At 40.9% G+C, this 24444-nt stretch overlaps 1 protein-coding gene across 1 annotated transcript; it reads right to left on the bottom strand.

The window, feature by feature from the left end:
- LOC143757486 (LIM domain-binding protein 1) lies at positions 1-22321 on the bottom strand. The gene is made up of 12 exons (XM_077248551.1): positions 21823-22321; positions 17518-17620; positions 15583-15627; positions 14299-14374; positions 14046-14148; positions 12996-13168; positions 12473-12595; positions 12292-12375; positions 9933-10056; positions 4420-4568; positions 1491-2213; positions 1-926 (listed from the first exon to the last, which is right to left on the bottom strand). Exons 2-11 carry the CDS (start codon positions 17535-17537, stop codon positions 1983-1985), a joined length of 1128 nt encoding a protein of 375 aa, XP_077104666.1. The 5' UTR covers positions 17538-17620; positions 21823-22321; the 3' UTR covers positions 1-926; positions 1491-1982.
- Positions 22322-24444: the final 2123 nt, after the last annotated feature.

The following is a 24444-nucleotide window of genomic DNA, read 5'->3' as shown; positions in this document are numbered from 1 at the left end:
TTAAAGTGAAAATTCATATTTTATTGGTTCCATACATTAATTTAATCAAGGGCAGAAATTAAGAAAAGGAGGTTATTATATCAAACAGGGGCATCTACAAGGTTCAAGGGTTTGTTTCAATTGCAAGTGCAGACCTTTAATTCACTTAAACTGATTCAGCTGGTCAGAAAGAGAGAGAAATCAAAATAGTACAAAAATCGAGTTCAAAGGCTTCAGCATTATTGGGTGTGAGAGAAAAACAAACCAACCAGCGACATGTTAATGGAGTCCAGTGGAACAGTGTGTGTGTGATAACGAAACACAGAAGACATGTCCGGATCTGAAACAAACACAGATTGTGCCCTTGATTTCACTGAATCAGTTTCACACAAATCAAAGAAGGGGAAAGACGAGGTTCATGTGTTTCTCTTTTACACATTAGATCAGAATGGCTTTATGTAACTCTAAGGAGGAATACATCTCAATACAGTTATACAGAACTCTGCTACTACCTTAAATATACAAGCACAAGTACACAAAACTCAACCGAAAGCCCACGCTAAACCACTCTCTTCAAAAAATAACACAAACCAATAGAATCTGAGGGTTGAAATCTTTAAGGACCTTGACGGTTCCGTTACTCCTTGGTTTGCAGCTTTCAACATCGGCAAAAAGAAAAAGAAAAGGCAAATAAAAACATTCTAGGGAAATAGAGGCTGGTATAAAACACGGATAAAATCCTCCAAAACGTGTCTGAGTTGAAACGCTCCTCGTGGGAATCCTCCACCAATCAGAGAGCAGAACACGGCCAGCTCACATTTCACTCCGAAGTCAAAACAAAAAGAGAAATAAGAAATGCATTTTGCTGAAAGATCTCCTGCAAAAACTAATGCAAAGCAACAGAAAAATATTCATTTAAACTGAAAACTAGTTATGATAACACTTTACTTAAAGCATTACAATATTTTCAGAATCCTGGTTGTGTTTTAATGCACTATAATTTCTGAAGGTGTAGCGATGAATCACTGAGCATTATAGCGGGTTACAATTACCATATAAGTTGCAATACAAAACATAATTAATGCATTAAAAATACTTTGATTATGCACTATATAAAGGCTTTAAATAAAATAAAAATTGTTATAATGCATTATAATATTTTCAGAATCCTGGTTATGATTTAATGCATTATAAGGTTATAAGGTGTAGCGATTAATATGTATAACATTACTTGCAATTCAGGGCATAATTAATGTATTAAAAATACTTTAATAATGCACTATATACCAAGGTTTCAAGTAAAATAAACTGAAAATGTTATAATGCATTATAATATTTCAGAATCCTGGTTGTGTTTTAATGCATTACACTTTCTGAAGTTGTGACAATGAATTTATATATATATAATAATAATAATAATGTTGCAATACAAGGCATAATTAATGCATTAAAAACACTTTCATAATGCACAATATATGAATGCTTCAAGTAAAGTGTTGCTGTATTTATACATCACGTGTGTTTTGATTTAAGCTGATTTTAAAATGATAGTTTCTCTCACTGTAATCCAGTGTTACAATTCAAAATCACTGCAGGGAACTACTTTTTAAACATGATTAATATTAAAAATATGCATATTTTTCAACATGCGAAACGCAGTGGTTTTGGGGTGAAACAGGAGCTGGAGGTTTCGTTAGTCTTGTTGGCGGTTTACGTGGTCAGATCTCTCCGTTCCGTCTTAACTTAATCATGTGACTATCTACAGGCTCCTCAGAGGAGTTTCGTCCCCGTAAAACACCAACAAAACCACGAGCTCGGGATAAACCGGTCCTGTGTGTGTCTGATGTCATCTCTGATCCTTCAGGTTCAGTTCCTCTGCTGACAGGAAGAGTCGTTCTGCAGGTAGATGAATGAGTCGATCCTCGACCACGCCTCTTTCTTCCCATTGGACGCTGGGTTGGCCCCGCCCCTCGCGGCACGTAGCCCCCGCCCCCTCTCGGGTCTCACTGAGACGCCTGTGAGGTGGGGTTGTCGTTCTTGCCCTCCTGGCTGGACGGAGGCTTGTTGTTCCAGGGGCTGTTAGCGCCCAGCGCGGGCGAGTTGTTAAAGCTGTCCTCGTCGTCGATGCCGTTAGCGGCGTCAAACTGTGTGTTCTCGAGCCGCGTGATCAAGCGCTCGTCTTCGTCTCCGAACTCGCCGCCCATCAGCGTCGGCTCGCCAACAACCATCACATCCTGAGCAGAGCAACAGAGGAGTTAGCACTCGCGGGGAAACTAAAGGACAGACGTTTTTGGCACACACAAAAAAAATACTAATATATATTTATCCATTCAATTACAATAAATATAAATACAACACAATATTGTTCATTTTATTGTCATCAACAATATGGTTTGATTAAAATAATTTCTTTATTGTCTGTGCGGAGGCGATTCAATTTTATTTATCCATGCATTTTGTTTCTTTATATGCAGCCCAATGTGTGCATTATTTAGGTATTTTATTTTAATTTTTTGTTAGACAATAGATTTTTTGGTAACGCTTTACAATAAGGTCTCATTTGTTAATGAATTAACTAACAGAGAGCAATAGCCTTCGTTAATGTTAGTTAATAAAATATTTTGATTCTTACAATAATAATATTGTCATTGTCACAAGTAATTTTTATTGCCACAGTTAGTTCACAGTGCATTAACTAATGTTAACAGATACAACTTTGGATCTTAAAAATGTCTTATAAAATGTTGAGCTTAACATTAATAAATGCTGTACAAGTATTGTTCATTAATTGTTGGTTCATGTTAACTAATGCTAACAAAATTAAACATTATAAAGTCGTTTGTATTGATGTAAAGCACACTGGTCAACTGGTGTTGAGTTTAGTAGTGCTATAAAATAAATTGACGTTGACCACTTTCTAATAAAGAAAGTTGGCCATAGGAGTGTCAAATTAATTAGAAAATTTCAGGAATCTTACATTGGTTTAAACTAGGCTACTGTATTGTATATGTTTGATTTATGTTGAAGTGTTTGGGACATGGCTTTTAATGGTGAGCCTTTTGTTTATGTATACAGGCTATCAAAGTATATACAAATTTTAATTTAGATTTATCGGCCAATATATCGGTTATCGGCTTTCAAAATGTAAAGAATTATCGGTATCGGCCAAAATTTTCATATCAGTGCATCCAAATTTTTTTTTTTAAACCTTACTAAATATATGCGTTATCTTTAATGTCAAAGTCTGACATTTGATCAAATCAGTTTTAATAAGGGCTGTTATCAATAAAATTTTTGTATTTTTGTAAATTATTAATTTACACTGTAATACTGTAACAAATAATTTTATGAGACTGAGGTATAAACAAAACATTTTTTTTTTAAATCAATAAAAAAAATCAATGATACCTTTATACAATAAACCAATAGGTGGCGGCAAGTGGCCGTCTTCATAAATGAATGAATAATTCATTAAAACAATTAGTTCAAAATACTGAATCATTCAATAACAAAACAGCACTTAGTGATGCTTTTCTTTTGTAACTATTTTCGTCGTTGGAATAGAACAAAACCAGTCAATATTGCGTCTAAATTGTAAGAGACTACATATTAACTAGGCTACTTGTTTATTAAACTATAAATTCAATGTAATATTTGCAATCGTGATATAATAGAACAGCCCTTAGTCGTGTTATGTTACTTAACTATATTATATATTATAAATAAAGGAACTCAACATTTTTACCTCAGCATGTTTCTTCTGTGAGTTTTTTGTGTGAGCTGTTACGCTAATTTGTTTTCATTTTTCCACTAATGTCTCTCTCACATATAGACAGGCAGCACAGCTTCCAGAAATACACTATACATTACCAACCGCTGTTTACACTGACTGTATAAGATCAGAATCAGCTAGCGTTTCGATCGGTCGGGCAAGTAAAACTCTTTCACTTGAAACTTTAAAAAAAATCCTCTTTCCCCGGACAAGCAGACTAGTGTTAATGTCGAGCCCTGTGTTCATTCTCGATGTTTTTCGTGCTGTAAAGATGATCAGGTCACGTGCGCTCGCGCTGCCGTTAGCTTGAACTGAGGCGCTACAGTGATCGCGCAGAAACAGATTGCGACAGCTCGAGATACGTCTATGGTCTCACTCCAATCTCTATTAAATTAGCCAATTGTTATTGTGAAGTTTATTGTGCTTGCAATTTCACCCCTCCCCCCACCTGAAAAAAACTCATCGGATCTACATTCGGATCCATACGGATTGTTTCAAAACGGTGAAATTCACCGAAATTTGCAGGTATGACATAAATCACATTTAAAAGCTTCATATATGTTTTGAATGTGCAGCTCATCGAGGACAGAAAACTGACGTGATGCAGTAAAGCATGTTGCACGTGTTGATGTTGTCAGAAGACTCCTGTGATGTGATTGGTCACTCACCGGCACCTGACTGGACAGTGGGAAACTGTTTGCTGGACTCTTTTTCTTGCTGTTGCTGTTGTTATTTGTTCCTCCGCCTGCGCTCATGGTGCTGCCGCCCGACATCTTGCGCTTCCGTCTCTTACTGGGCGCCTGTCTGGCAGGTTCAGCTGCGAGAGACAACACACACACGTTAAGGCTGGAATACACTACACGACTTTTGTAAATGGTTAAAGAGAAAAGCTGGGCATTATACACTACAGGACTGAGGATCATATATACACTAAACAGAAGCACATGACTTTTGTGATTGGTGTTATTTTTCCGTATTTGTAAGGATTTCCATATTTTTCCACCTGGGAGTGAAGTGAATAGTGAAACACACACACACACGCGTTACAGAAACACCGGCGGGACTGGACACACACACACACGTTACAGAAACACCAGTGGGGCGGGACACACACACACGCATTACAGAAACACCGGCGGGACTGGACACACACACACACACGTTACAGAAACTAGGGATGTGATACAGCCATTTTTGCCGGATCGGGTATCGATCAGACGAGGCCGATCCAAATCCGATATTGTGGGTATACTATTGTGTTATTGTTAAGCCCCAAAAACATTATAAAGCACCATAAAGTTTTCGTGCACTATATTACAAGTGTTCTGAAGCCATTATAGTATAATGTGAGATAGAAATGAACATTTTAGTCATTAAATTCAAGATCAAGTAAACTTTCCCTCCGCAGTGGCTGTCAGTCATTCTTCATTCAGTATTCCGCATCGCGTTCGGTTACGACAGTCAACATGATGAAACCCTATCCAAGATGATTCTATGATACTATTATTATACTTAATCTGTAGATAAAGCTCTATGGTTTCGCATAAAACAACTTTATCTTGTTGGACTTTATTGCTGTAACTTAATCATGTTTCTACTGGATGTCTGTTAGATCACAACACTGGAGTAGATTCCACTATAATTGTTCTTCACGCGCACAGTAACTAAAATTTAAAACTGTTAAAAGAAAAGGCTCAATAAACTATTGCATAGATAGATACTGTATAATACACTACGCATCAATGTCTTTCGTTTGTGCTTTGAACTTTTCAATGCGGACGCTGCGCGCTGTGACTCCATGTTGCTTCATGCGCATCATTCTGCGCTCGGGATGCGCATAAGCGCTCTGTGCCGCACTGTATTGCAGCCTTTCATATCATAATACAGTGACGCAATGAAAGATTATTAATGGCCTTTCTATCATTATGTTGCAACCTCATTAAACAGGTGTGCTATACATTTAAAATATGTCTCAATTGTATAGTAGTATATAGCTATATATCAAATAATTTATCTTTTAGATTTTTGTTAACTTGTTTTTCATGAATGTATTTTACAATACAAAGAGCAATGTGTAACGTTTTACCTGATTTAGTGTTACACTTATTGTGTCTGTTTTTTTCACTAGATGTTCAGATTATACAATTATTGTTGACTTATGCTTTTCTAGACTAAATTTTACTGCTGAATTATCAACTAATCTAATTTATAAAATTTTTGTCATAGATTATGATCATATATTTTTTGGATTTGTTTTTCTTTATAATGAAGTTGTCTGTATTAAGTAGATTGTGTTTAACACACAAAAGAGTGATTATCAGTTCAACACACAGAGAGTTATATAAATTCTACTTAATTTTAAAAAAATACTGTGTTGGTATTGGATCGGCATCGGTATCGGTCGATACTCAGAATTTTTGGTATCGGATCGGATCGATTCTGAAAAAAGTGGTATCGGTGCATCCCTAACAGAAACAGAGGCGGGACTGGACACACACACACACACGCGCGCACACACGCACGCACGCACACACGCACGCACGCACACACGCGTTACAGAAACACAGGCGGGGCGGGACACACACACGCGCGTTACAGAAACACAGGCGGGGCGGGACACACACACACGCGTTACAGAAACACAGGCGGGGCGGGACACACACACGCGCGTTACAGAAACACAGGCGGGGCGGGACACACACACACGCGTTACAGAAACACAGGGGGGACGGGACACACGCGTTACAGAAACACTGACAGGACGGGGCCGCACGCGTTACAGAAACACAGGCGGGACAGGACACACGTGTTACAGAAACACAGGCGGGGCGGGACACACACACACGCGTTACAGAAACACAGGCGGGACGGGACACACGCGTTACAGAAACACCGACAGGACGGGACACGCACGCGTTACAGAAACACCGACAGGACGGGACACGCACGCGTTACAGAAACACAGGCGGGGCGGGACACACACACGCGCGTTATAGAAACACAGGCGGGGCGGGACACACACACGCGCGTTATAGAAACACAGGCGGGGCGGGACACACACACGCGCGTTACAGAAACACCGACAGGACGGGACACGCACGCGTTACAGAAACACAGGCGGGACGGGACACACGCGTTACAGAAACACCGACAGGACGGGACACGCACGCGTTACAGAAACACCGACAGGACGGGACACGCACGCGTTACAGAAACACCGACAGGACGGGACCGCACGCGTTACAGAAACACAGGCGGGACGGGACACGCACGCGTTACAGAAACACCGACAGGACGGGACACGCACGCGTTACAGAAACACCGACAGGACGGGACACACACACGTTACAGAAACACCGACAGGACGGGACACGCACGCGTTACAGAAACACAGGCGGGACGGGACGGGACACGCGTTACAGAAACACCGACAGGACGGGACACACACACGTTACAGAAACACCGACAGGACGGGACACGCACGCGTTACAGAAACACCGACAGGACGGGACACACACGCGTTACAGAAACACAGGCGGGACGGGACACACACGCGTTACAGAAACACCGACAGGACGGGACACGCACGCGTTACAGAAACACCGACAAGACGGGACACGCACGCGTTACAGAAACACAGGCGGGACGGGACACGCACGCGTTACAGAAACACCGACAGGACGGGACACGCACGCGTTACAGAAACACCGACAGGACGGGACACGCACGCGTTACAGAAACACCGACAGGACGGGACACGCACGCGTTACAGAAACACCGACAGGACGGGACACGCACGCGTTACAGAAACACCGACAGGACGGGACACGCACGCGTTACAGAAACACAGACAGGACGGGACACGCACGCGTTACAGAAACACCGACAGGACGGGACACGCACGCGTTACAGAAACACCGACAGGACGGGACACGCACGCGTTACAGAAACACCGACAGGACGGGACACGCACGCGTTACAGAAACACCGACAGGACGGGACACACGCGTTACAGAAACACAGGCGGGACGGGACACGCACGCGTTACAGAAACACCGACAGGACGGGACACGCACGCGTTACAGAAACACCGACAGGACGGGACACACACACGTTACAGAAACACCGACAGGACGGGACACGCACGCGTTACAGAAACACAGGCGGGACGGGACACACGCGTTACAGAAACACCGACAGGACGGGACACACACACGTTACAGAAACACCGACAGGACGGGACACGCACGCGTTACAGAAACACCGACAGGACGGGACACGCACGCGTTACAGAAACACAGGCGGGACGGGACACACACGCGTTACAGAAACACCGACAGGACGGGACACGCACGCGTTACAGAAACACCGACAGGACGGGACACGCACGCGTTACAGAAACACCGACAGGACGGGACACGCACGCGTTACAGAAACACAGGCGGGACGGGACACACGCGTTACAGAAACACCGACAGGACGGGACACGCACGCGTTACAGAAACACCGACAGGACGGGACACGCACGCGTTACAGAAACACCGACAGGACGGGACACGCACGCGTTACAGAAACACCGACAGGACGGGACACGCACGCGTTACAGAAACACAGGCGGGACGGGACACACGCGTTACAGAAACACCGACAGGACGGGACACGCACGCGTTACAGAAACACCGACAGGACGGGACACGCACGCGTTACAGAAACACAGGCGGGACGGGACACACGTGTTACAGAAACACCGACAGGACGGGACACGCACGCGTTACAGAAACACCGACAGGACGGGACACGCACGCGTTACAGAAACACCGACAGGACGGGACACACACACACGCGTTACAGAAACACAGGCGGGACGGGACACACGCGTTACAGAAACACCGACAGGACGGGACACGCACGCGTTACAGAAACACCGACAGGACGGGACACGCACGCGTTACAGAAACACCGACAGGACGGGACACGCACGCGTTACAGAAACACCGACAGGACGGGACACACGCGTTACAGAAACACAGGCGGGACGGGACACGCACGCGTTACAGAAACACCGACAGGACGGGACACGCACGCGTTACAGAAACACCGACAGGACGGGACACACGCGTTACAGAAACACCGACAGGACGGGACACGCACGCGTTACAGAAACACCGACAGGACGGGACACGCACGCGTTACAGAAACACCGACAGGACGGGACACGCACGCGTTACAGAAACACCGACAGGACGGGACACACGCGTTACAGAAACACCGACAGGACGGGACACGCACGCGTTACAGAAACACCGACAGGACGGGACACGCACGCGTTACAGAAACACCGACAGGACGGGACACGCACGCGTTACAGAAACACCGACAGGACGGGACACGCACGCGTTACAGAAACACCGACAGGACGGGACACGCACGCGTTACAGAAACACCGACAGGACGGGACACACGCGTTACAGAAACACCGACAGGACGGGACACGCACGCGTTACAGAAACACCGACAGGACGGGACACGCACGCGTTACAGAAACACCGACAGGACGGGACACGCACGCGTTACAGAAACACCGACAGGACGGGACACGCACGCGTTACAGAAACACAGGCGGGACGGGACACACGCGTTACAGAAACACCGACAGGACGGGACACGCACGCGTTACAGAAACACCGACAGGACGGGACCGCACGCGTTACAGAAACACAGGCGGGGCGGGACACACACACGCGCGTTACAGAAACACAGGCGGGGCGGGACACACACACACGCGTTACAGAAACACAGGCGGGACGGGACACACGCGTTACAGAAACACCGACAGGACGGGACACGCACGCGTTACAGAAACACCGACAGGACGGGACACGCACGCGTTACAGAAACACAGGCGGGACGGGACACGCACGCGTTACAGAAACACCGACAGGACGGGACACGCACGCGTTACAGAAACACCGACAGGACGGGACACACACACGTTACAGAAACACCGATAGGACTGGACACACACGCGCGTCCTGCCGGTGTTTCTGTAACACGTGCGTGTGTCCAGTCCTGCCGGTGTTTCTGTAACACGTGCGTGTGTCCAGTCCTGCCGGCGTTTCTGTAACACACGCGCGTGTGTTACAGAAACACTGGCGGGTGAACAGAATAGTCGGTTCCTCACCTGGTGGAGCCACCATCCTCTGCCACTTCTGGAACAGACACGTCTTCAGACAGTCTCGGGGACTCAGACTGTACGTCTTGTGCCTGGACATCAGCTCCTGCATGGGCTCCAGGATTACACACAACTGAGACACACACACACACACACAACAAGAGAAGTTACTCTACTGCTGAATGAAAGCAGATACATACTTCATCCTCAAAAATGGAGCTATCTGAAGATGCTCTCCCAGAAGGACACATTTGAAAACAGTATTTTTGCATTGTAGTGTGGACTAAAAAAAGGTATTCGAATGTTTAGTCATGTGACGAATATTGCACCCATAGATGTGTTTATACTGGTATGAGCCTGCTACGTGCTGTTCAGTGTCACGGTTAGTGTGTTTACATGCACGTTCTTAACCCAATTATGCTTTACCAGATAACGCATAAACGCGTTAACCAGTTTTTCTTTATTAGAGTAAAGTCATAAATGAGTTAATCATCTAGATGCAAACACATTAACCCACGTTTGTTGCTTGATTTAAAGTCACAACTGACATAAATTGAATACTGGGTGTCAGATAAATGAATGATTAGGTTTTAACGTCACCACCAGGAAATAACCTGATTTATTAAAGTCCCCCTGTGGTGAAAATCCAGCTTTTAATGTTATTTATGTCTATGTGATGTGTTTAATGTGCTTTAAGACAAACCATGTGTAAATTCATAAGTCGACAGCATTGCTGAGTATTTTCTCCTTAAAACTGCAGTGAACCAAAGACAGTCTCAAAAACACGCTTTGAAATCGCTGGTGTTTCTGACGTCACAAAATACCTTGTAACCAATCAGATCAACGTGTGATCGTCAACGAGTGGATCTCTGAGTGAGTGGAGGCGGGGCTCATTTGCATATTTATAGAGCCGCACATACTAAATGAGGCAAGGGTGTCGAGTTACACTCAAGCTACTTTAAGGCATGATGACTTTTTTCCCCAAGGAAAAAACTTTTAAAAAATATATAATTTTGGTGATAAAGATGAGTTTTAAGAGATACAATTATTGACTACAGGGAGACTTTAAAAAAAAGTCTTGTAAACACAGTTTACTTGCATTGTCGGGTTACTGGCTTGCATGTAAACTGGGACAACGGGTTTTTCAGCATATTGGTGTGCTAAATATAAATGCTACTTTGTACAATCTTCATATTGCATTCCTGCTAAGATGACAGAAAAATTAACTTGCAATTGCTGTCCTGCAGCAAATCATGAGAGCAACTACACAGTTTAGACACACATGGAATAGCGCCTGGATGCACCAGCAAGTAGCGGGACATTTTGTTGATAAAATGATCGTGATCGAGGAACAGCGCAAGAACTTTATTATGTCTGGTCTCTCTGTATCATCACAGTGTGCTTTAATCACATTTTACGCAAACGCTGTAAGAGTATTCTAGCGCGTTCTGACATTTCAGTGTCAGGGTTTCTGCCTAAAGTCAAATTTAAGGCTTTTAAGACCTGAAGAAATAAAAATTAATACTGTACATAGGAGGTGTGCAATACTGACAAAAACATTTATCTCGATATTTTCAAAGTTTTGTTGATAACATAATTAGATGATATTTTGCTGAGTGTGTTTTTGTGTTGGTACCATGGCTGGTTTAGACACCTGACTTACAAAGACATTAATATTTTTCATATTCTATGCGGTGGTCAGTTCACAGCAGTGACAGAAATTAACTTTTTTATTAAGGGGCAATATTTGCCATAAATTGATTTCCAGGGGCATTTTTACCTAGGTTATATAAAGGCATTTCTTCCAGACGTATTAGATGCATGCATCACCTTTTATGTCAAATTCAACTCAATTAGAATAATAGCACCGTATTCGGCTGTTACCAATCAAAGAAATCATTATCAACAAAGTGCATCTTTGCAGCGCAGAAGCGGCATCAGAAGTGGCATTAATATATATACAATGCATTTAAAATTGTTTTTATTATTCAATATTTAAATATACAATTTTTTTTAATTAAAGGGTATTTTAAATATGAAACTAAAACCGGTAAAGTTTAATTTGATATTCAGATACATCAAAGTTAAAGTAAAAGAAAAAATACTTTTTAATGGCCTTAAATTTAAAAAAAGCTAATTTAAGACTTTAAGGATCTGTGAGTGAGAAACACGCTTTGAGTATTTTGAAACTACAGTAGTCAACATTTAAAGTGGATCAAAACCTTTCACCAAACTCATACATGAGTTTTGAACAATACCCGTTCTTGTCCGATTAACTTTTTTGATCCACTTCAGAAGTTGACTACTGTAAATGCTGTTTTCAAATGCATCCAGATTAATGCATAGGAAGCCAGTGTTGTGTTCGTACTCTGAGGTAGTTGAGGGTGGAGTTCGACAGGCCGCATCTGGTGATGTTTTTGGACAGCTGATCCAACATCTGCGGGTCTTGTGCCTGAGACGTAAACAAAAGCACAGATCATCAGGTATGAAACATCAGATATAAAAACAAACATGTAATTCTACTTTGAGATCCAGGAGGAGGAACTGACATGCATGGCCAAGATGCTGCGGGGAATGAGTTCTCTGTGCTGCCGGATGCTGAAATGCCATGTCTTTATTCTCATCATGTCATCAAACATGAACTCCAGGTAGAGACGGCCCTCCACACACACCTGAGAAGACCAGCAGAGTTAAACACACACACACACACACACACACACACACACACACTGTGGAATGGTTTACCTCATTACATCCGGCAGTGTTCCACTCTTAAGGAGTTTAAACGACATTTAAAATCATATTATTTTATTCTGGAGTTTGATCATACATGAGTGTTGTGTTAGTGGTCTAACGGGTTTTTATTAATGCCTCATTGATTCTCTGGTTTTATCTTTGATTGTGTTGTAATGATATAGAATTTGAATGCGATTTTACGATTATTACGCTTTGCCCCATTTACAGCACTGCGGGTCAACTGTTGTTGTATTAATATGTGCTTTATAAATAAACTGAACATTGAACACACGCACATATACATATCAAAAAGGTTGCATTAAACAACACACACACCTGCGTGAACATGGGTTTGCCGTTCTGCGTGACCATAGTACACTGATCACAGTCCAGAGACACAAAGTTGTTGTGGAAAGACTCTTTCGGGTGTTTCAGGACGTAGTAGAGCTCGTTGGCGCCGCCCTCAAACACACTCCTGAAGTAACGAGGAATCAGCGTCCGACCGATCGCTGAAGAGAGATGATAATGCATCCGTCAGAAAAACAAATCAATTCAATTCTCAAGTGTCAGGAAAATCTTTAACTGAAAGTAATGATGAGCAGCACAATATTAATGTGGACTTATTTAAAATGTTCTATGAATAACTAAAACCTCATTTACAGCAGATGATGTTTGTGATCGCAGGTTATCCGCAGTAAATACAGATGCAAACACTAAACGGGTGTGCGTTGCCCGAAAGCATCGTTAGCCAACTATGTTCGCAAGTTTCGTCGTTATCAGCAGTTCAACGAGTCGTGTTTCCCGAAACCATCGTTCTAACGAACATTCGCAAACACCATCGCACAGTCGTGTGTTTGAGCGACAGATCTCGAGCTGCGGTTAGAAGCAGATTCATGTTTGCATGACATGTGACTCAATAAATCCTGATCTTGAGCAAAATCAGCAAGCTCACATTCAATACAATCATATCTTTTATTTAGAATACATACTGATGTCATTTACATCTTTTAGTTTGTCAAGAGATTTAAAGAGTTGTTTGTGAAGAGTGCGCGTGTGTGAACGAGCTCGAGTGCGTAAGAACGAGTCTATGATCGAATCTGGAAATAAAGCAAAATAACTGAGAAAAATTAGAATTATTCCTCAGATGTCATGTCTGTAATTTACAGCAAAACATCTCGCATTAATTCGATCTCAAACAGATTCATTAAAAGAAGTAATTACTCCTCCATCTGCGTGACATCATTAACCATCAATAATCATTAATCATTAATGTCGAGTCTGTGATGAGACAGAAAATAACTCTTTTTATTTTATTACATTGAGTCAGAAGGAGAGACAGACACATATGTTCATATCAGGTCTTATTGTCTGATATGTGATACTCACTGTATCGTTTAGGACCGTCCTCCAGACAAAACGTGATGGTGAGCATAGCATCATCCTCAAAGAATTCGGTAGTGAAAGCGTCCCACCAGAGATTATCACACTCCTGAGAGAGAAAGATTCAGTATGAAAGAGCTTTCTGAAATCATTCATTCAGCTGATGTTATAGGTTTTATGTCACGCATGTAAAAAACATCTTAAACTTTTAAAATGTTGCTCATAGTTAAGCATGAAACACACAGAACATCAAACTCACCTCCGTCCAGTTCTGAAGCCGTTTGTTGAGTTCAAATATCCTGTAGTCTGTCTGATTCCCATAAGGTGTGTGTCTCCTGAGACAGAGAGTGTGTTAATACTCAGACATACACTGACACTTTATATGCTTTAATACAATCATTCTAGTGCTTTTAATAATAAATATCCTAATACAGCATCTGTATGTGTTTTAATCCAAGCGTATTAATCCTGTAATTCTACTGTATTATATTTGATACACACCATTTTCATTTCAAATCATAAGGTTGCCCTACAAATAAAGCTGATCCGTCAGTTTGACTTAATGAGCTATCAGTTTTCTTTCATGTTTTATCTAAGAATAACATCAGAATAACGTAACACTTGGTATTTTAACGTGACATGTTATAACAAGAATATCTATAGTAGGAGCTCTGCATTCTTTTCCTCATGATTATTTTCTTTTTTACTTTTGAATTTCGCTGTAATAGTATGATAAAGGTCAACATATACTGCACATTTGTTGTCTGTTCTCCCGATTTAATTTACGATGTAGCCTATACCAATTCACTGGAATACTCCCCAAATCCTGCACGTCTCTTTCCAGGTTTGGTTTCACAGGTAAATTTACAATTTATTATCTGTCAAAATGACTGAAATCACTTTAAAATAGTATCACGCAATGCTGAAGTAAAGCATTTTTTTATTATTAAGGCAACGTATGTAACATAATACAGATTACCGCCGATTTTGCTGTGGAAAGATACTTTTTCATAGATTATTCATGGTATGTTGAAAGTACCTTGTTTACGCTTTTACACTTTGAAAATGTCCTTTTAATGTTCAATGGTTGAAGGGTTCGTAGAATAATGTAATGTCATCGTACACGGTTTAAAAATATATTATTGCGTCCAGAGCTACAGCTTAACGGAAGTTACACCCATAATTCGCGCAAAGCGTCATGGGGCACAGGAATACTGTGGATACATTTTATGTAAGTATCTGCTATAAAGATCTCACTGATTTACATGACAAGCATCAGAATTTCAGCACTTTCAGTGCATATAAATATCAGCATCTGCAGCAAATATCATATTTTTGCTCAGTTTGAGTCTCTGAATAAAATTAAGGTGTTTTTTCCTCCATATTCTCACTATATGAGTCTGATGCATCAAATTTGATCTATAAAAAAAACACAAGCAAACGTTTTTAAACATATTTGGTCTAAAGGTTAAATTAACGGTTTAATAACTAATTTTTTGGACTATTATTCATATGTCAGGCTTTCCAGGTTTAAAGTCCTCACCCGATGCCCGGCTCCAGGTATGTGGGGGGGTACATGGGCGTCGGGCTGCAGAAACAAGACAGAAAACAAGAAGACCATAATGTCAAACCTCATAACATACTTTAAAAAGTGCTATAAAACTTTTGGACAGAGATTTCAGTTTTCAATTTTTACATCCTTCATGATATTACAGAAGAAATGGTCTTATTTTTGCTTTCTAAACACTGATTCTTATTTTTTTAGATAACACAGTGAAAATCATGTACATGCTTGGAAAAGGTCATATCCACAAATCTAAATTTACAGCTTCAAAACCAAAATTGATTGTCTTTTGCTGTGAATTAAAAAGTCGTACTGATTCCCTATGTAAATTTAAAAGAAATAAAAAGCAATTAAAACCTCCCAGATATTAAATACAATTATAAAGTCACCTCTGAACCCACTTGAGTCAAAACGGTAATGCAAATGTATTTCTTTGCTTGCCAATTTATTTAATAATTTTATTTATTATCTGTTTAAATGTCAATACTCTATGTGTAATTTCAAATGTCAGTAGGATTTATGTTAATGGAAAAAAAAATGTTGTTACTTTTTAAAATGTTAATAAATAAATAAAAAACAGACAGGAAGACAGTCGTTTTCTGCATTTTATCAGCATGCCACAGTAGATTTGACACCCACTAGACTTTACAGCCCTGCCACAATGGAAACCACACCCTCTTCCTTGAATACAGTCTAATCCTGGACACTGACTGACAGATCGTGGGATGAGCACTTCGTGTTCCAGTATCTGACAGAGACAAGCGCTGATGCAGCTCTTCTGTCCACAGGAACGCGCAGCATCCAAACAGACACTGAACCTCACAGTCATTCTTTTTCATTCACAGTAGTTTTTTCTGTAGCTCAAACCGTAAGGGCTTGCAACGCCATGGTAATGGGTTCGATTCCCAGGGAAAACAAGAACTAATAAGAATGTAAAAAATGTGTACCTTGAAATGCAATGTAAGTCACTTTGGATAAAAGCGTCTGCCAAATACATAAATGTAAATCTTTAGTACTCAAAAATATACTTATAGTATCCCTTGACTTACAGGGTTTCTAAAATCAAATTGAATGCCTTTAATGACCCACACGAATGAAATTAGTATCCGTGTGTCCATTCAGAAAAGCATGATACAATCTGAGAATCTTAACTTTCAATGAGGATGACTTAGAATGTCTTAGCAAAATAGCAAGTTTAAAATAGTCAACACATTTTATTTTTATATGCATATAGTTGGAGTGATCAAGCAACATCAGCAATATTACACTGAATTTGATGGCAGATAAAGTTTACTCTGTAAGTGATAAGTCGTAAGACTGTATACCGTATCTTTTAAATGTCCCTCTAGTTTGAACTTGCCGCGCTAGCAACTGCTCTCTCCGCGGAAGCTTTGCGTAATAAAATATTTTGACTCAATATTTCCTGTCTAATTATTTACTTGTGGCAAGAATCCATTTACATTAACGCATTTGGCAGACGCTTTTATCCAAAGCTACTTACATTGCATTTCAAGGTACACAATTACATTTTTATCAGTTCTTGCTTTCCCTGGGAATCAAACCCATGACCTTGGCGTTACAAGAGCTAACGCTCTACTGTTTGAGCTCCAGGAAAGTATCCGTGTAATAAGCGGGATAATGTAGATCCAGCCGGTTGTTATCTCAGAATAAACCCCCCTCAGGCTGATGGAAGACCTGAACCTGATCACCCTGACGGGTTTATTCTGAGATAACAACCAGCTGAATGTACATTATCCCTTATTTACATCCCTTTACCATTTACTTTGAGCTTGTAGCAATGTACTCTGAATGATACAGGTGATTCTGCCATCACTTTTTTGACTCAGGTGGCCCAAATTACTGCCCAGTGTGTGAATATTACAGTGGCTGATACAGTGATTAATCTCAGCTCACCCCACGTCTCGGTCCAGCATGGTGCCGGGGTGGAAGGGGGGGAAAGCACTTCCGTTGGGGGGCTCCTTTGGAGAGTACAGCTTGAACGACTTGGAGGAACAGCCTGAGCAGAGAGAGAAAGAGAGAAATGATTCGACACATCAGTCAAACATCAGGAGAGTTTAATGACATCACTTTCATCATCATATTAGAATGATTTCTCAAGGATGATGCTGAAAATTCAGCTTTGATCACAGGAATAAATCACACTTCACTATATATTCACAATGAAAACAGCTGATTTACACTGGAATAATATTTCACTGTTTTTACTATATTTTGATTAAAGTGGCATTCGGCAACTATTTCACCTTAATAAAACCTGGTTTAATAACCTGTTCTGGTAAGAATGGTGGCTTTCCCCGCTCCCCCCAACGTTCCTAGGCGGAAAACCAACCTTGCAACATGAGGATTAACGTCCCGGTGTATTAGAAAAAGGAAGTCTCGTGAGAAGCGAGAATGAGCGAGAAACACAAACTGCTTTATGGCAATTCGACATAAACACACACTCCGCCCTCAATGTGTATGATGTATTACACACCTCGGTAGACACAGCTCCACACGATAAAGTTGGCCAGCTCCGATAATAACAAATGCACATGAGCAGCGGTAGAAATGGGGAGGAGGGGCCGCAAGTGAGGTTTTTTTACGACATTGTTGTGAAATATACGCCTAACAGCTGTAGGGGGAGCTCGCTGAGAAAACATGCGACAACAAAAGTGAAAATCAGCAAAGAAACAGCTAGAGTTGCTGAATGCCCCTTTAAATTAATGTAGCCTTGGTGAGCAGAAGAGACTTGTTTCAAAAACATTTAAAAACAATAATTATTCCAAACTTTTGACCGGTAGTGCCGGTAGTTGGTCAGTGATCCAGAGGCGCTAAAACCCAGAGATGTTGATTTGACTTTTGGGAAAAGAGTGAATGTATAATGTGTGTACACATGTTTTTCTATCCCGGTGGGGACTTAAACCTAAATGCACACAAACTCATGTGTGTGTGTGATGGCTAGGGTTAGTGTGTACGTGTGTGTGTGTTGGGTAGGTTTAGGGGTAGGGTTAGTGTGTGTGTGTGTGTGTGTGTGTGTGTGTGTGTGTGTGTGTGTGTGTGTGTGTGTGTGTGTGTGTTGGGTAGGTTTAGGGGTAGGGTTAGTGTGTGTGTGTGTGTTGGGTAGGTTTAGGGGTAGGGTTAGTGTGTGTGTGTGTGTGTGTGTGTGTGTGTGTGTGTGTGTGTGTGTGTGTGTGTGTGTGTGTGTGTTAGTACAGCGACAGTCTCTCACACTCGAGCAGTAAAGACCCTCCATAAACCCAGCGCAGGGGTCGGAGGTCAGCCACACCCCTAACCCTCTCCATCCCGCCAATTAAACACATCTATGACACGATGCATTCAGCCACAATGAGGTCACGACCCCTGTTGTCGCGGAAACAGCTCCGCCTCATAATGACGGCTTGACATGTCTCGCAAATAAATCAGAGAGCGGTCAACATCACGGGCGCATCGTAAAATGGAGGGTTATACGAACAGGAAGACGCTCTCTAATTGATTTATACAAACAATACAAGAATGAAGGTGAAAAAGAACATTTGCTCAATTCAGAGTAACATTCAAAATCACGACAAACAACTACTGGATTCTGGATTATATATATATAGCATATATATATATATATATATATATAAAAATACACACACATACATGCAAACATACACGCTAAATAAATCATTTATACCATCGTTATATATTGCCCAGCCCTAAAATTTGCTTTGTTAAAACATTAAAGCATTATAAACATGACAATAAGACTATCTGTAAAGCTGCTTTAAAATGTGTATTGTGAAAAGCACTAAAATAATTATGATTTGACTAAAAAAGGCAGCTTTCGGCTATTTCTGGATGTTAAATCAAACTTTAACATTATTTAGGCTACCTAGTAGTTGCTTTTAACCAAAGTGACTTACAAATGGCATTGAAACATTACCAGACAATGACGCATGTGTTTGATGAGAAACATGAAGCATGCTGAAGCAAATCTGACTAAACGAAACCAACAAACACCGGTACAATGAAGTATATTCCTGAAGTTTAAAGCTAATAAGCGCCTGCTCTCGAGCTCAATGTAAACAACCGATTAAACGTCTACGATCAGATGTCGGACAGTTTCTCTTCACGCATCTGCAATCTGAAAGGCAGCATGATTTCCACGGGTGTAACAATATGTCGTGACATAGGCTAATATGTGTGGATAGTTTTACTGTCAGTACTACATTAAACTACTAGGCTATTTATAATGTATAATAATGCAATGGGGGAATATAAGTGGGTCCTGATAATGCCAAATGTCTGAATTTTTTGACATTATTTTTAATAAATCTAGTCAATGACAGAGTTCAAGCATATTCATCTAAAATAATTCTGTTTTCAGCTTCAGAATCATGAATATTGTTATTCTGGTGTCTCTATTGTCCTGCATTGGGTTTCCAGCACCAAGTCTATTCATTTACACACACAATATAATATCAAATTTAGCATTTTAAATCAACAGTACGTTTTGTGTTAACCTTTTATCATATGTCTCGGAGTATCACGATAATATCGTATTGGGATATGTATCGAATCGTGACATGAGGGTCTCGTTACACCGCTAATGCTTTCATCTAATCCTGGTTGTTTTCATGGATCAGACACCCGATAAACACACTTGACCCCAACAACAAAACTGACCTGGAGAAAAGCATCCATCCGAAAGACTTCTTTGCTCATATATATATGTGTGTGTGTGTGTTCCCTAGAGAGAGACAACTGAAAGATTCAGAGCAAAACACTGGACAGTGCAAACAATCTCACGCTTAGAAAGTCTCCCGAAATCAGAGCGCATCCTTCATTAAACATTCATAACACACAGTCTTCGAGCCATTAAATATTCACTGGACACAGTTTAGTCCAGTCCAACACAAATCCCTTCTTAAACGGGCAACAACACCTTTCCAGTTCACAGGTCAGAGATGAATAAAACACATTAGTTATATTCAGATTAAAGCAGGATTAAAGAAATCAGCATTTTTTCCAGTTCAGCCACTAAGCGAGTAAATAAAACGTGAGCACCAGATATTAAGAGCGTCCCATTAAGAGTTATAATTCAACTGCTGCTTAATGACTTTCTAAATCAAATCAAACAACAAACTTCCCATGCAGTAAATTGCTTTCTTGAAAACATCATCTCTCGGTCTCTCACATTACTTTAGGCTACAATGTGGCCATAATCTAATTCCCATCTAAACGTGCCACATGATAAGTCGAGTGCTTATAGGACAGATCTCAACATACAAACTACATACAGTTGACTTTATGCCTGACATGACAGGATAATGGTCCATCGCATGTGAAAAGTGGGAAACGATGATCATATGATCTGCTAATGAGTGTTTTCACCACAACACCACAGAGACCCTCGAGACGATGCTGATGGCTTCCAGTAAATGGAAATTACTGCGAATTAACAGGAAAACACTTGAGAGCTACTTTACAGAGTCGACAGCTGCTGATACAGGAATCTCTCACCATTATCGTTACACAAACATTAATACAGTCTTACAGGAGCAAAGCACATCTCTCTCCAAACATCACGTCAAAATGCATCGTGATTATTTATAAATGGCTTTATGAAACGCAGCAGGACAGATTAAACATCATGCATGTGTATAAAACCTGAAATAAAGAGTTGAATGACGAATTGAGGAAATATATAATGTTATATAAGAGACACCTAGAGTTTAAGACGTTTTAAACATGTATATCAACCTCTCAACAAGTAAAATGCAGTTTAAAGTGTTTGCTCGTGAAACAAACAGAAAGTGAGTGTTTTCATTGTGAATAAACAGCAGATTGTCTGGTCATGAGACCCACAGATCAGTGTGTTTACACTACATTATTACACACACACATTCAGAACTACAACGCGTTTAGTGAGAGATCATAATCTGACAGACTTTAAAAGGGAAAACTGACATTACAGATTTAAATGAGGATGATTATTTATAAATAAAAGCCTAGTGATGAGGCCCGAGGCTACGTGCTAATGCTAACAGCTCAATAAAACACCGACATGAACCAAAGAACCATTGAAATAAAACACCAAAACAAGATCTAATAAAACAGTAAAACATGTCAACATGAAAGTCAACAATGAAATTAAAATAAACCCCCTCAGTCTGTTAAAATAATAGTTAAATGTCCCATTGAAGCGGTGTAAATAAACCCCCTCAGCTTTACCTGAAACACTGACGTAACGGAGGATCGACCGACTCCAAACGGGCTTTATGTTTTCCCGGGACACGGGAAATCATGAAAATCGGTGTAAAACCATGAGAAACGTCGGTTATTGAGGTAGAATCGTCCGGTTTAACTCGCGCGAGGCCTCGAGCTGAAGGTCCCGCGGCGCTCGTGCTCGATGAACCCGCGCCTCAAGAGTCTTTGTGTTCACGCGCTGAGCGAACAATAGACGCGCGCAGGCCCGACTGATGCTCGCTCGCTCTCTCTCTCTCTCTCTCTCTCTCTCTCTCTCTCTCTCTCTCTCTCTCTCTCTCTCTCTCTCTCTCTCTCTCTCTCTCTCTCTCTCGCTCTCTCTCTCTCTCTCTCTCTCTCTCTCTCTCTCTCTCTCTCTCTCTATCTCTATCTATCTCTCTCCTCTCACTCTCTGTCTCTCTCCGTCTCTCTCTCTCTCTCTCTCTCTCTCGCTCTCTCTCTCTCTCTCTCTCTCTCTCTCTCTCTCTCTCTCTCTCTCTCTCGCTCTCTCTCTTCTCTCTCTCTCTGTCTCTCTCTCTCTCTCTCTCTCGCTCTCTCTCTCTCTCTCTCTCTCTCTCTCTCTCTCTCTCTCTCTCTCTCTCTCGCTCTCTCTCTCTCTCTCTCTCTCTCTCTCTCTCGCTCTCTCTCTCTCTCTCTCTCTCTCTCTCTCTCTCTCTCTCGCTCTCTCTCTCTCTCTCTCTCTCTGTCTCTCTCTCTCTCTCTCTCTCTCTCTCTCTCTCTCTCTCTCTCTCTATCTCTATCTATCTCTCTCTCTCACTCTCTCCAATCACTCTCTCTCTCTCTCTCTCTCTCTCGCTCTCTCTCTCTCTCTCTCTCTCTGTCTCTCTCTCTCTCTCTCTCTCTCTCTCTCTCTCTCTCTCTCTCTATCTCTCGCTCTCTCTCTCGCTCTCTCTCTCTCTCTCTCTCTCTCTCGCTCTCTCTCTCTCTCTCTCTCTCTCTCTCTCGCTCTCTCTCTCTCTCTCTCTCTCTGTCTCTCTCTCTCTCTCTCTCTCTCTCTCTCTCTCTCTCTCTCTATCTCTATCTATCTCTCTCCTCTCACTCTCTCCCAATCACTCTCTCTCTTTCTCTCAATAAATAAATACATATATAAATAAATATACACATATATAAATATATACATATATATATAAATAAATACACACACACACACACAGATATATATATATATACTTTCTTTTATTTATTATACATAACATTTTTTAATAATTTGATACTAATAATTAATTTTTTAATACTAAATCATATATGATTTTTTTTGTATTATAAATTAGTTTCTTTCTCATAAAGAGGCAGATTGATCTATATTCCCATAATAACGCTTATGCTGCAGACGAGTGCTAATATGCATTATGTGCTTCTCTGATCTCAGACTCAGTTCGATGTAATCCACTTTATTTGCATGATAAACATTTACATAAAGCTCCTCTCCTTCCCCATAAGCACATCATCTCACATCTCTCTCTGTCATCACGTATCGACCAGTAAAGAAGTAAATCAAGAGCCGAGAGCATCTTATATGAAGATCAGTTTACAGGCTTTTAATGCTCATCTCGAGCAATGCTTCAAAACAAGATTTACGTGCACTCGCATTTGCAGCCTTTTCAAACGCAATATAAAAGAGTTATTAACAACATAACATGCATATTCTGAGGAGATTAGCATAATTGGGCTTGTCAAAACAAATCAATGATTCAATTACACATGCAAGCATCTCAATTGCATTAGTCCACTTCATAGTCTGATGCTCCTCGACTGACAAGCGCCCGATAGATGACAATTATACAGCTGGGAATTTCAAATAATCAATAGTGACGAGGTCGATGCTAAGCCACTTAACGCAGAGGCTAATCAATGACGACATTATAGACTGACAAATAATCCAGATTCACGTCATGTTGTTAAAGATGCCAACATGTTTGGGTGGGGGATGAGAAACTGACCGTTTCTCTAGAGAGAGTGTGTGTGTGTGTGTGTGTGTGTGTGTGTGTTCATATTACATGTGCTCGCTCAAAACACAACCATACAAACAGGCACATAAAAATACACTACAGCCAAAAGTTTTGGCTCGGTTTTTAAAAGAAGTCTCTTCTGCTCACCAAAGCTGCATTTATTTGATTAAAAATACAAACAAACAAAAACAATCTTTTATAACATTATAAATGTCTTTACTGTCACTTTTGGTCAATTTAACTCACCCTTGATGAATAAAAGTATTGATTTCTTTCCCCCAAAAAACAAAACAAAAAAATCTTACTGACCCCAAGCTCTTGAACGGTAGTGTTTAATGTTATAAAAGCTTATATTTCAGATAAATGCTGTTCTTTTGAACTTTATATTCATCAAAGAATCCTGAAATAAAAATGTAAATGTTTCATCATATTTATAGTGATTTCTGAATGATCATGTGACACTGAAGACTGGAGTAATGATGCTGAAAATTCACAGGAATAAATTACACTTTACTATATATTCACATAGAAAACAGCTGATTTACATTATAATAATATTTCACTGTTTTTACTGTATTTTTGTATATTTCTAATCAAATAAATGCAGCCTTGGTGAGAGTTTAAAACATTAAAAATCTTA

Source organism: Siphateles boraxobius, unplaced genomic scaffold (genome assembly GCF_051911475.1).
Source record: "Siphateles boraxobius isolate OS27281-9 unplaced genomic scaffold, OSU_SipBor_1 303, whole genome shotgun sequence".
Taxonomy (NCBI): domain Eukaryota; kingdom Metazoa; phylum Chordata; class Actinopteri; order Cypriniformes; family Leuciscidae; genus Siphateles; species Siphateles boraxobius.
The sequence above is the reverse complement of the archived record's forward strand: the minus strand, read 5'-3'. Positions and strand labels throughout refer to the sequence as shown.

What these genes read in the sequence shown, in the direction of transcription:
- LOC143757486 (XM_077248551.1), bottom strand. Translation starts at nt 17,537, where the DNA reads ATGCTGGACCGAGACGTGGG. An exon ending in TACCTGGAGCCGGGCATCGG is followed by an intron (nt 14,375 to 15,582) that starts GTGAGGACTTTA and finishes TCTCTGTCTCAG; the next exon opens with GAGACACACACCTTATGGGA. An exon ending in CACTGTCCAGTCAGGTGCCG is followed by an intron (nt 2,214 to 4,419) that starts GTGAGTGACCAA and finishes TGCTCTGCTCAG; the next exon opens with GATGTGATGGTTGTTGGCGA.